The sequence below is a fragment of the Nerophis ophidion genome, linkage group LG03 (genome assembly GCF_033978795.1).
Source record: "Nerophis ophidion isolate RoL-2023_Sa linkage group LG03, RoL_Noph_v1.0, whole genome shotgun sequence".
Lineage (NCBI taxonomy): Eukaryota > Metazoa > Chordata > Actinopteri > Syngnathiformes > Syngnathidae > Nerophis > Nerophis ophidion.
The window spans coordinates 8,866,491-8,881,557 of record NC_084613.1 but is presented as its reverse complement, the minus strand read 5'-3'; the positions used below and the strand labels follow the sequence as shown (position 1 = coordinate 8,881,557).

Genomic DNA, 15,067 nt, shown 5'->3' with positions numbered 1-15,067 from the left:
GCTAACATTAGCATGCTCCTTTTTTTTCTTTGCAATTTTTTTTGTATCTTTTTTTAAGCCAATTTTACAGCATGTTAGCAAAGTACCGTTAGCTTATTTTGCTTATATTTTTTGTTACTTGACGCTATCTAGCCAGCCTGCTAACTGTTAGCATTTCAGTTCGGCTTTGGCTCTTCAGCATTCACACAAAGTTTCTATCAAAATATTTCATTCTAGCATTTAAGCATGCTAACATTACATGCCCCATTTTTTTAGCTATTTTTTTTAGCTTTTTGGAGGGGGGGCTTTTTTTTAAGCCAATTCGACAGCATGTTAGCAAAGTACCGTTAGCCTATTTTGCTTATATTTTTTGTTACTTGACGCCATCTGGCCAGCTTGCTAACTGTTAGCATTTCAGTTCGGCTTTGGCTCTTCGGCAGTCACACATAATTTCTACCAACATTAAATTTTCTAGCATTTCAGCATGCTAACATTACCATGCTACATTTTATTTTAGCTATTTTTTGGCTATTTTTAAGCCAATTTGACAGCATGTTAGCAAAGTACCGTTAGCCTATTTTGCTTATATTTTTTGTTACTTGACGCTATCTGGCCAGTCTGCTAACTGTTAGCATTTCAGTTCGGCATTCGCTCTTCAGAATTCACACAAAGTTTCTATCAAAATATTATATTCTAGCATTTAAGCATGCTAACATCAGTATGCTACATTTTTTGGTAGCTATTTTTTGTAACTTTTTTTGGGGCTATTTTTTCAAGCCAATTCGACAGCATGTTAGCAAAGGACCGTTAGCCTATTCTGCTTAAATATAATTTTTACATGACACTATCTGGCCAGTGTGCTATCTGTTAGCATTTCAGTTCGGCTTTGGCTCTTCAGCAGTTTCTATCAAAATTTTATATTCTAGCATTTAAGCATGCTAACATTAGCATGCTCCTTTTTTTTTTTTTTTTTGCAACTTTTTTTTTTGTAGCTTTTTTTTAAGCCAATTTTACAACATGTTAGCAAAGTACCGTTAGCCTACTTTGCTTATATTCTTTGTTACTTGACGCTATCTGGCCAGCCTGCTATCTGTTAGCATTTCGGTTCGGCTTTGGCTCTTTAGCAGTCACACAACATTTCTACCAAAATTAAATTTTCTAGCATTTTAGCATCCTAACATTAGCATGCTACATTTTTTAAGCTATTTTTGTACCAAAATGTTACTTTCCAGTTATTTAAAAACAATCTACTCATTTCTACCAAAATAAAATTTTCTAACATTAGCATGCTAAATGTTTTTAGCAATTTTTTTTTTTTTAGCTTTTTAGGGTGGCTATTTTTTAAGCCAATTTTACAGCATGTAAGCAAAGTACCGTTAGCCTATTTTGCTTATATTTTTTGTTACTTGACTCTATCTGTTAGCATTTCAGTTCGGGTTTGGCTCTTCAGCAGTCACACAACATTTCTACCAAAATTAAATTTTCTAGCATTTTAGCATGCTAACATTAGCATGCTACATTTTTTAAGCTATTTTTGTACCAAAATGTTACTTTCCAGTTATTTAAAAACAATCTACTCATTTCTACCAAAATAAAATTTTCTAACATTAGCATGCTAAATGTTTTTAGCAATTTTTTTTTTTTTAGCTTTTTAGGGTGGCTATTTTTTAAGCCAATTTTACAGCATGTTAGCAAAGTACTGTTAGCCTATTTTGCTTATATTTTTTGTTACTTGACGCTATCTGTTAGCATTTCAGTTCGGCTTTGGCTCTTCAGCAGTCACACAACATTTCTACCAAAATTAAATTTTCGAGCATTTTAGCATGCTAACATTAGCATGCTACATTTTTTTTAGCTATTTTTGTACCAAAATGTTACTTTCCAGTTATTTAAAAACAATCTACTCATTTCTACCAAAATTACATTTTCTAACATTAGCATGCTAAAAATTTTTTGCAATTTTTTTTTTTTAGCTTTTTTTGGGGGCTATTTTTTAAAACAATTTTACAGCATGTTAGCAAAGTACTGTTAGTCTATTTTGCCTATATTTTTTGTTACTTGACGCTATCTGTTAGCATTTCAGTTTGGGATTGGCTCTTCAGCAGTCACACAAAATTTCTACCAAAATTAAATTTTCTAGCATTTTAGCATGCTAACATTAGCATGCTACAACATTTTTTGTAGCTATTTTCGTACCAAAATGTTATTTTCCAGTTATTTTAAAACAATCTACACATTGAACTGGTTTTGAAGGTGAAAACGACCAAAAGGGCCCCCGCTTCCTTCAATTTGTCGTTTTGTGGCCCTCGGTGGAAAATTATTTTTTTTCCCCACATGATTGTGGTGGTAGTCCCTGACCTCTGACCCTGACGTGGCTTAGGGCTGCTGGTGCTGCGAGACCTGGGCATCGAGGTGGGACGCTACGTGGCCTCCGAGGTGTGCGAGGACTCCATCACGGTGGGGATCGTCCGCCATCAAGGCCGCATCATGTACGTGGGCGACGTGAGGACCGTCACACGCAAAAACGTGAGTGGACTTCCCCGAGGGCAAGACCAAAGAGTCTCCGTCTTCCTTAGACCAGTTCTCTTCTGACCCCCTGCAGATACAAGAGTGGGGTCCTTTTGACCTGGTGATCGGAGGAAGTCCTTGCAATGACCTCTCCATCGTCAACCCCGCCAGGAAAGGCCTTTACGGTGGGTTTCAACCTTCTACAAACCAGTGAAGTCGGCAACTTGTGTAAATGGTCTTGCTGAAATAAGCAGGGGCGTCCATGATAACGTTGGTCCAAAAACAATTTGAAATGTGGATTGGTCAGACCATGGAACACTTTCCCGCTTTGCGTCAGTCCATTTTAGATGAGCTCGGGGCCCAGAGAAGCCGGCAGCGTTTCCGGGTGTTGTTGATAAATGGCTTTTTTTAATCTATTTTTTTTATCTTTACGACTTATGTGGGGTTTTTTATTCCATATTTATTTCTGCTACCGCACCTTAAATTGGAGTCCTTAATCTCATCATCTGCAAATATAATGACAATAAAGTCCATTCGATTCTAAACTTTCTCAAAAAAATAATAATGAATTATTGACATATTTAAGGCTCCAATTACTTCACTTCAAATATTACACTTTCATTTTTTTTAATTTTTTTTTACTAGACTTAGACAAACTTTAATGATCCACAAGGGACTTTATTTTTTATTTTATTTTAGTGTTATTTTTTTACACTTACAGACCTTAATGATCCACAAGGGAATTTGAATTTATTTTTAAATCTTTTTCTACACTTAGACCAACTTTAATGATCCATAAGGGAATTTAAATGTCTTTTATTTTATTTTATTTTATCTTTTTCTACACTTAGACAAACTTCAATGATCCACAAGGGAATTTTATTTATTTATTTTTTACACTAACAGACTTAAATGATCCACAAGGGAATTAACACATTTTTTCATTATTTTTTTTTCTACATTTAGACAAACTTTAATGATCCACAAGGGAATTATTATTATTTTTATTTTTATTTTATTTTTATTTTTTTACACTTACATACTTTAATGATCCACAAGGGAATTAAAACAATTATTTTTTTTATTACTTTTTTTTTAACACCTAGACAAACTTTAGGGATCCACAAGGGAATTACATTTTTTATTTTATTTTATTTATTTTTTATTTTATTTTATTTTAGTGTTATTTTTTTTCACTTACAGACTTTAATGATCCACAAAGGAATTTAAATGTATTTTATTTTATTTTATTTTATCTTTTTCTACACTTAGACAAACTTTAATGATCCACAAGGGAATTTTATTTATTTATTTTTTACACTAACAGACTTAAATGATCCACAAGGGAATTAACACATTTTTTCATTATTTTTTTTTCTACATTTAGACAAACTTTAATGATCCACAAGGGAATTATTATTATTTTTATTTTTATTTTATTTTTATTTTTTTACACTTACATACTTTAATGATCCACAAGGGAATTAAACCAATTATTTTTTTTATTACTTTTTTTTTAACACCTAGACAAACTTTAGGGATCCACAAGGGAATTACATTTTTTATTTTATTTTATTTATTTTTTATTTTATTTTATTTTAGTGTTATTTTTTTTCACTTACAGACTTTAATGATCCACAAAGGAATTTAAATGTATTTTATTGTATTTTATTTTATCTTTTTATACACTTAAACAAACTTTAATGATCCACAAGGGAATTTAAATGTATTTTATTTTATCTTTTTCTACACTTAGAAAAACTTTAATGATCCACAAGGGAATTTTATTTATTTGTTTTTTATACTTACAGACTTAAATGATCCACAAGGGACTTAATACATTTTTTCTATTATATTTTTTTACACTTAGACAAACTTTAATTATCCACAAGGGAATTATTTCTTTCTTTCTTTTTTTTTTTTTTTTATTTAAATCTTTTTACACTTACAGACTTTAATGGTCCACAAGGGAATTACATTTTTATTTTATTTTATTTATTTTTATTTTTTACACTTAGACAAACTTTAAACATTCACAAGGGAATTTAATTTATTTAATTTTTATATATTTTTTACACCTAGACAAACTTTAATGATCCACAAGGGAATTATTTTTTTTAATTTAATTTTATTTAAATTTTTTTACACTTACAAACTTTAATGATCCACAAAGAAATTAAAACAATTTTTTATTTATTTTTTTTTACACTTAGACAAACTTTAGGGATCCACAAGGGAATTATATTTTTATTATATTTTATTTATTTATTTATTAAATTTTTTACACTTAGACAAACTTTAAACATTCACAAGGGAATTTAATTGATTTTATTTTTACATATTTTTTTACACTTAGACAAACTTTAATGATCCACAAGGGAATAATTTTTTTTTTAATTTAATTTTATTTTATTTTAAGTTTTTTACACTTACAGACTTTAATGATCCACAAGGGAATTAAAACTATTTTTTTTTTACACTTAGACAAATTTTAGGGATCCACAAGGGAATTCCGTTTTTATTTTATTTTATTTATTTTTATTTTTTACACTTAGACAAACTTCTTTAATGATCCACAGGGGAATAATTTTTTATTTTTTATTTTATTTTATTTTAATTTTTTTACACTTAGACTTTAATGATCCACAAGGGAATTAAAACATTTTTTTTTTACACGTAGATAAATTTTAGGGATCCACAAGGGAATTACATTTTTATTTTATTTTATTTATTTTTATTTTTTACACTTAGACAAACTTCTTTAATGATCCACAGGGGAATAATTTTTTATTTTTTATTTTATTTTAATTTAATTTTTTTACACTTAGACTTTAATGATCCACAAGGGAATTAAAACATTTTTTTTTTACACGTAGATAAATTTTAGGGATCCACAAGGGAATTACATTTTTATTTTATTTTATTTATTTTTATTTTTTACACTTAGACAAACTTCTTTAATGATCCACAAGGGAATAATTTTTTATTTTTTATTTTATTTTATTTTTTTACACTTAGACTTTAATGATCCACAAGGGAATTAAAACAATTTTTTTTTTACACTTAGACAAATTTTAGGGATCCACAAGGGAATTACATTTTTATTTTATTTTATTTATTTTTATTTTTTACACTTAGACAAACTTCTTTAATGATCCACAAGGGAATAATTTTTTATTTTTTATTTTATTTTATTTTTTTACACTTAGACTTTAATGATCCACAAGGGAATTAAAACAATTTTTTTTTTACACTTAGACAAATTTTAGGGATCCACAAGGGAATTACATTTTTATTTTATTTTATTTATTTTCATTTTTACACTTAGACAAACTTTAGGGATCCACAAGGGAATTACATTTTTATTATATTTTATTTTTTATTTTTTTACACTTAGACAAACTTTAAACATTCACAATGGAATTTAATTTATTTTATTTTTATATATATTTTTAGACTTAGACAAACTTTAATGATCCACAAGGGAATCATTTTTTTTTTCTAATTTTATTTTATTTTATTTCAATTTTTTTACACTTACAGACTTTAATGATCCACAAGGGAATTAAAACAATATTTTATTTTTATTTTTTTTTACACTTAGACAAACTTTAGGGATCTACAAGGGAATTACATTTTTATTTGGTTTTATTTATTTTTATTTTTTACACTTAGACAAACTTTAATCATCCTGAAGGGAATTTAACTTATTTTATTTTCATATATTTTTTTTACACTTGGACAAACTTTAATGATCCACAAGGACAATTGTTAAAAAAAAAAAAGCCCCTGGGCCCCACTTTGGACTCTCCTGGTCTACATGATGGTCTCCTTCTGGTCCCCCGCAGAGGGAACCGGGCGCCTGTTCTTCGAGTTCTACAGACTGCTGCACGAGGCTCGGCCCAAGACGGGCGAAGAGCGACCTTTCTTCTGGCTCTTTGAGAACGTGGTGGCCATGGGCGTCAGTGACAAGAGGGACATTTCCCGCTTCCTGGAGGTCAGACCCCATGTTTCTTTCTACTTGGACCGATAAGCCTTCCTTTTTTTTTTTTTTAATAATAATAATAATAATTAGTTCATTTGACAGGGAAATTATAATATAAGTACGGAGAAACCGACACTTTTCCCCCTCAAAAAATAAATGTTTTTTAAAAGAAAAAAAAAGGAGAAAAGAAGAAAAAGTACCTTCATCACAAGCAGAGAGAGAAAAAAAGAAAAGAAATAGAGAGAAAAGTCACTGAATAAAAACAAAACAAAGAGAATTGAGATTTATTGATTGATGTTAGAGATGTTGAAGTGTGATGATTGTTTCTGGTGGTCAACAAAAATGAGCGCGGTCACCAGTTTACAAATGTCCGTCATGAAAGTTGGGTCAACTACGTCCCACGTGTTTTGTTTTTTTGTCAGGAACGTACCGATCGGTACTGTATCGGCCCATTTTTCTTGAAAAAGTGCGTGGTCGGACTTGCAGGTTAATGCCGTGACCGAATACTATTTGTTTTTAGTACCCTTTCTGACAAGCTCGCAGGTAATTGTGGGTCCCCACTCCGTACACGGTGGGGATTGATTGGCTGCACAGTTTAGTACCCGAGGTAACATTATCACTGGAGGACCGAGCTAAACTTTAGGCGTGCGCAAAGAAATCGATTCACATTTGAATTGTGTTTTTTTTTCATCACGATTCTAAATTGATTAATTAATAAAATATATATATATTGGTATGTATGTATGTATATATATATATATATATATATATATATATATGTATGTATGTATGTGTGTGTGTTTATATGTACGGATGTATATATATTTGTATGTTTATATATATATCTATATATATGTGTACATATACTGTATGTATGTATTATATATATTTATATATATATATATATGTATATATACGGTATGTATATACTTTATATATATATGTATTTATGTATGTATTTATACGTATGTATATATATATGTATTTACTGTGTATATGAGGTGGCGACTTGTCCAGGGTGTACCCCGCCTTCCGCCCGATTGTAGCTGAGATAGGCGCCAGCGCCCCCCGCGACCCCAAAAGGGAATAAGCGGTAGAAAATGGATGTATATATATGTATATAAATGTATGTATCTATATGTGTGTATAGACTGTATATATATGTATGTATGTATATATGTATTATATATATATATTTATGTATATATATGTATGTATATACTGTATATATGTATATATATGTGTATGTATATATATACATGTATGTGTACATATATATATGTATATAAATGTATGTATCTATATATGTGTGTATATACTGTATATATATGTATGTGTATGTATGTATAAATATGTATTATATATATATTTATGTATATATTATGCATGTATATACTGTATATATGTATGTATATATATGTGTATATATACACATGTATGTGTACATATATATATGTACATAAATGTATGTATCTATATATATGTGTATATACTGTATATTTATATATATATAAAGTATATACATATATATATATATATATGTATGTGTATATATGTGTGTATGTATGTTTATATGTATTATATATATTTATGTATACATGTATGTATATATGTATGTGTATATATATGTGTATGTATGTATATATATATATACTTACACATGTATATATATATATATATATATACATGTATATGTATATATATATATACATGTATATATATATATATATATATACATATATATATATGTGTGTGTATATATATATACATATATATATATGTATATATATATTTATATATATATTTAGACCATCTCCATACGACCAGAAGGAGTTTTTCTAACCTGTAAACCGTTTCGAAAAAGTTTCTCTAATACATTGCGAGAATCGGTTCGAATCCATCGTTAGCATGCTAGCATGTTAACATTAGCGCGCTGACTTTTTAAGCCAATTCCCCAGCCAAACACCTCAGTGTCATCATATAAGTTGTCGCTCGACACAGGCTAACTGTTAGCGGGCAATTTGTCGACCGCAAGGAAGTGTTTTAAATGTAGAAAAAAAGATCATAATAGTCACATGACTTGGTAATTAACACATGCTAACTGTTAACGTTAGCATGCTCAAGCTAATCATGTTGAAAAAAATGTATGTCATTTTTTTTTTTTTTTTTACATACATTTCTGTAAAATGTTTGCCTTTTAGGCAAGGACAATCCCTAAAAAAAAAAAATTGTGAAATCCTGCCTGGAACATGACTTTGGACGGTGACCAACTCACGCCCCCTTGTGGCCACGGACTTCCAAATATTTTGTTAAAAATGCCAGCTAGCATCTTACTGTGTTTTTTCTGTTGTGTGCCGGCCAGTGCAACCCGGTGATGATCGACGCCAAGGAGGTGTCGGCCGCTCACCGCGCTCGCTACTTCTGGGGGAACCTCCCCGGCATGAACAGGTGGGTAAAGCTAACGCTAGCTCTGTCATTTTGCCAGTTAGCCAAGTTTGCTGAGTCAGTGGACGAATGTTAAAAGTCTAGTCAAGTTGTTGCTGGTGAAATCGTTTTGTTTACTTACAACCAACTACTCTCTGATAAAGGGCTGTCAAACGTATGGCGATGTGCACCCTGAACTCCATTGTAAAAATGTGTGATTCTACATTTGTTGTTTGTTCTATATTATTTCATGCTTAAAATTTACCACGTTGACATTTAACGAGACTATCATGGTTGTTTTTTATTATATCGTAAGATTTGAATGATGCTAAATGAATGTGTCGTGGCAGTTGCAGGTGTCGCCCAAGCTGCTTTTCCCAACATTTTTACTGTTGAACTGCCGACATAAGAATGCTAAACAGAAAGTGCTTTAAGTTGAAAATACACCAAGACAAAGTCTTCACTGCGTTTTTGTAACCGCGCCAATTTTTTTTCTCCAGAATTTTCAACTAACTCGGAAGTATTTTTGCCAAGAGGCTTCTTTGGAACGTGGACATTTTCAAAACGTTCCCGTGCTATTTTGGGCCAAAGTAAGACCAAAACAATTTTTTTTTGCATTATTGTGACACCTAGTGGTCACAATAATGCAGTGAGTTGAATAATGCGCACGTTTGTTACTAAATGCTTTCTAATAGGAGACCTCACCATGTAATAAGTGGAATACTTACAGTATTAACACTTCCTAGGGCGCAACAAAAGACTATATTCGGCAGAGACTGACACACCACCACTGCCATCTAACACCTTGTACTTGAGACTGAAATTGACTCCAAAAAATGCTCCAATAAAAGTAAAGTAAGGCTCTACTTTTACAAAAAATGAGCTAGCTTGATGCTAATATACATTGGTTTTGCAATTGAAATGCTACTGATTAGCATTAGCGATTTTACATGGCGGTTTTAACACGTCCAAATGTGTCGATAAAAAACTACAATGAAGATGCACGTTGCAATCAAACAGCTGCCGTGTAATAAGTGCAACACTTATAGTATTCACACTTCCTAGGGCGCAACAAAAGACTAGATTCGGCAGAGACTGACACACCACTACTGCTATCTAACATCTTGGACTTGAGACTGAAATTGACTTAAAAAAAACGCTCCAACATGAATAAAGTAAGGCTCTACTTTTACAAAAATGCGCTAGCTTGATGCTAACATACATTGGTTTTGCTATTGAAATGCTACTGATTAGCATTAGCGATTTTACATGGCGGTTTTAACACTTTGCCCTGAAGACTTTGTACGTATAAGTATTGTGCAACTGTAATTATTTTATATTGACAAATGTGCTATCTGGATGTGCCTAGCTTGTGTGCTTAGCTGTGGTGTAGCTGCTAGCGCCTAGTAGCCTACGGGCTAACATGTTTAGCTTTTTCCAAAATGAGTGAAATGGAGGTGCTGTGTGTCCCCAGGCCTCTGACGGCCACGTGCGGCGACAGGTTGGACTTGCAGGACTGTCTGGAGCACGGGAGAACTGCCAAGGTGAGCGCCCGCCCCATGGTGGCATGGTAGCATGGTAGCATGGTAGTGTGGTAGCATGGTAGCGTCCGAGCAGGTAGCATAATAGCATGGTAGCGTCCGAGCATGTAGCATGGTAGCATTGTAGCGTGGTAGTGTGGTAGCGTCCGAGCAGGTAGCATGGTAGCATGGTAGCTTCCGAGCAGGTAGAATGGTAGCGTGGTAGCGACCGAGCAGGTAGCATGGTAGCGTGGTAGCGTCCGAGCTGGTAGTATGGTAGTGTGGTAGCATGGTAGCATAATAGCATGGTAGCATCCGAGCATGTAGCATTATAGCGTGGTAGTGTGGTAGCGTCCAAGCAGGTAGCATAGTAGCATGGTAGCGTCCGAGCAGGTAGCATGGTATCGTGGTAGTGTGGTAGCATGGTAGCATAGTATCATGGTAGCTTCCGAGCAGGTAGCATGGGAGCATGGTAGCGTCCAAGCAGGTAGCATGGTAGCGTGGTAGCATCATAGCGTGGTAGCGTCTGAGCAGGTAGCATGGTAGCATGGTAGCGTCCGAGCAGGTAGCATGGTAGCTTCCGAGCAGGTAGCATGGTAGCGTGGTAGCGTCCGAGCAGGTAGCATGGTAGCGTGGTAGCGTCCGAGCAGGTAGCATGGTAGTGTGGTAGCATGGTAGCGTCCGAGCAGGTAGCATGGTAGCATAATAGCATGGTAGCGTCAAAGCATGTAGCATTGTACCGTGGTAGTGTGGTAGCGTCCGAGCAGGTCGCATGGTAGCATGGTAGCGTCTGAGCAGGTAGCATGGTAGCGTGGTAGTGTGGTAGCATGGTAGCGTAGTATCATGGTAGCTTCCGAGCAGGTAGCATGGTAGCGTCTGAGCAGGTAGCATGGTAGCGTGGTAGCATGGTAACGTCCAAGCAGGTAGCATGGTAGCGTCAGAGCAGGTAGTATGGTAGCATGGTAAAGTCCGAGCAGGTAGCATGGAAGCATAGTAGCATGGTAGTGTCCAAGCAGGTAGCATGGTAGCGTCCGGGCAGGTAGCATGGTGGCATGGTAGCGTCCCAGCAGGTAGCATGGTAGTATGGTAGCATTGTAGTGTGGTAGCATGGTAGCGTCCGAGCAGGTAACTTTCAGCGTGGACGTCTCATGACACTTTTCTGTCCCGCGGCAGTTCGACAAAGTGAGGACCATCACCACCAGGTCCAACTCGGTCAAGCAGGGAAAGGACCAGCACTTCCCCGTCTTCATGAACCACAAGGAGGACATCCTGTGGTGCACCGAGATGGAGAGGTAGCACCTTTTTTGTACAATCTGCTGGGTTAGCAACGTAGAATGGCTACGCGTGCTACAGGCTAACATTACATTTTAACATCATGCTGGGTTAGGAAAACTAGCATAACTATGTGAGCTACATGCTAACATTACATTTCAACATTAGGCAAGGTTAGCAACACTAGCATAACTATGTGAGCGACATGCTAACAAGAAACTTTAGCATCAGGTTAGCAACACTAGCATAGCTATGTGAGCTACATGCTAACATTACATTTCAACATCATGCTGGGTTAACAACACTAGCATAACAATGTGAGCGACATGCTAACATTACATTTTAACATTAGGCAAGGTTAGCAACATAGCATAGCTATGCGAGCTACATGCTAACATTACATTTTAACATTAGGCAAGGTTAGTAACAGTATAACTATGTGAGCTGCATGCTAACATTCCACTTTAACATTATGCAAGCTTAGCAACATAGCACAGCTATCTGGGCTACATGCTAACATTACACGTTACTATCATGCTAGCTCAGCGGCACTAGCATAACTATATGAGCGACATGCTAACATTCCACTTTAACATTATACAAGCTTAGCAACATAGCATAGCAACGTGAGCCACATGCTAACAATGAATTTTAGTGTCAGGTTAGCAACACTGACATAGGTATCTGAACTACATGCTAACATTACATTTTAACATTAGACAAGGTTAGCAACACTAGCATAGCTATGTGAGCTACATGCTAACATTACATTTTAACATCATGCTAGGTTAGCAACACTAGTATAGCTATGTGAGCTACATGCTAACAATAAATTTTAGTGTCAGGTTAGCAACACTAGCATAAGTATGTGAGCTATCTGCTAACAATAAATTTTAGCCACAGGTTAGCAACACTAGCATAACTATATGAGCTACATGCTAACAATGAATTTTAGCGTCAGGTTAGCAACACTAGCATAGCTATGTGAGCTACTTGCTAACAATACATTTTAGCGTCAGGATAGCAACACTAGCATAGCTATGTGAGCTACTTGCTAACAATACATTTTAGCGTCAGGTCAGCAACACTAGCATAGCTATGTGAGCTACATGCTAACAATCAATTTTAGCGTCAGGTTAGCAACACTAGCATAAGTATGTGAGCTACATGCTAACAATAAATTTTAGCGTCAGGTTAGCTACACTAGCATAAGTATGTGAGTCAGTGCTAACATTACATTTTAACATTAGGTAAGGTTAGCAACACTAGCATAACTATGTGAGCTACATGCTAACAATATGTTTTAGCTTCAGGTTAGCTACACTAGCATAAGTATGTGAGTCAGTGCTAACATTACATTTTAACATTAGGTAAGGTTAGCAACACTAGCATAACTACGTGCGCTATATGCTAACGTTCCACTTTAACATTATGCAAGCTTAGCAACATAGCATAACTACGCGCGCTACATGCTTACACTTTAACATTATGCTGGGTTACCAACACTAGCATAGCACAACACTGGCATAACTATGTGAGCTACATGCTAATAATGAATTTTAGCGTCAGGTTAACAACACTAACATAACCATGTGAGTGACATGCTAACATTCCACTTTAACATCATGCTGGGTTAGCAACACTAGCATAAGTATTTGAGCTACATGCTAACAATACATTTTAGCGTCAGGTTAGCAACACTAGCATAGCTATGTTGGCTACATGCTAACAATAAATTTTAGTGTCAGGTTAGCAACACTAGCATAAGTATGTGAGCTACATGCTAACATTACATTTTAGCGTCAGGTTAGCAACAGTAGCATAAGTATGTGAGCTACATGCTAACAATAAATGTTATCATCAGGTTAGCAACACTAGCATAACTATGTGAGCTACATGCTAACAATAAATGTTAGTGTCAGGTTACCAACACTAGTATAACTATGTGAGCTACATGCTAACAATACATTTTAGCGTCAGGTTAGCAACACTAGCATAACTATGTGAGCTACATGCTAACATGACAGTCTAACATCATGCTGGTTTAGCAACATTAGCATAGCCATGTGAGCTACATGCTAATATTACATTTTAGCATTAGGCAAGGTTAGCAACCCTAATGAACTATGTGAGCTACATGCTAACATTACACTTTAACATCATGCCGGGTTACCAACACCAGCAAAACTATTTGTGCTACATGCTAACCTTACACTTTACTATCATGCTAGCTCAGCGGCACTAGCATAGCTATGTGAGCTACATGCTAAGAATAAATTTTAGCATCAGGTTAGCAACACTAGCATAACTATGTGAGCCAAATGCTAACAATAAATTTTAGCGTCAGGTTGGCAACACTAGCATAACTATGTGAGCTACATGCTAACAATAAATGTTAACATCAGTTTAGCAACACTAGCATAACTATGTGAGCTACATGCTAACAATATGTTTTAGCGTCAGGTTAGCAACACTAGCATAAGTATGTGAGTCAGTGCTAACATTACATTTTAACATTACGTAAGGTTAGCCACACTAGCATAACTATGTGAGCTACATGCTAACGGTCCACTTTAACATTATGCAAGTTCAGCAACATAGCATAACTATGTGAGCTACATGCTAACAATAAATGTTAACATCAGTTTAGCAACACTAGCATAACTATGTGAGCTACATGCTAACAATATGTTTTAGCGTCAGGTTAGCAACACTAGCATAAGTATGTGAGTCAGTGCTAACATTACATTTTAACATTACGTAATGTTAGCCACACTAGCATAACTATGTGAGCTACATGCTAACGGTCCACTTTAACATTATGCAAGTTCAGCAACATAGCATAACTATGTGCGCTACATGCTAACCATACACTTTAACATTAGGCAAGGTTAGCAACATAGCATAGCCATGTGAGCTACATGCTTACACTTTAACATCATGCTGGGTTAGCAACACTAGTATAAGTATGTGAGTCAGTGCTAACATTACATTTTAACATTAGGTAAGGTTAGCAACACTAGCATAACTATGTGAGTGACATGCTAACATAAAATTTTAGCGTCAGGTTAGCAACATAGCATAGCTATGTGAGCTACATGCTTACACTTTAACATCATGCTGGGTTAGCAACACTAGTATAAGTATGTGAGTCAGTGCTAACATTACATTTTAACATTAGGTAAGGTTAGCAACACTAGCATAACTATGTGAGTGACATGCTAACATAAAATTTTAGCGTCAGGTTAGCTACACTAGCATAACTATGTGCACTACAAGCTAACATTGCATTTTAACATTATGCCAGCTTAGCAACATAGCATAACTATGTGAGTCACATGCTTACACTTTAAAATCATGCTGGGTTAGCGTCAGGTTA

At 34.5% G+C, this 15,067-nt stretch overlaps 1 protein-coding gene across 1 annotated transcript in view; it reads left to right on the top strand.

Moving 5' to 3' along the window:
* Positions 1-15,067, top strand: part of LOC133549072 (DNA (cytosine-5)-methyltransferase 3A-like) — a 76,739-nt gene that overhangs the window by 54,810 nt on the left and 6,862 nt on the right. Inside the window, exons 17-22 of the mRNA XM_061894172.1 lie at positions 2,360-2,505; positions 2,582-2,672; positions 6,336-6,484; positions 8,835-8,920; positions 10,371-10,440; positions 11,590-11,708. Of these exons, the coding sequence (XP_061750156.1) occupies positions 2,360-2,505; positions 2,582-2,672; positions 6,336-6,484; positions 8,835-8,920; positions 10,371-10,440; positions 11,590-11,708 (661 nt within the window). The remainder of the gene's footprint in view (positions 1-2,359; positions 2,506-2,581; positions 2,673-6,335; positions 6,485-8,834; positions 8,921-10,370; positions 10,441-11,589; positions 11,709-15,067) is intronic.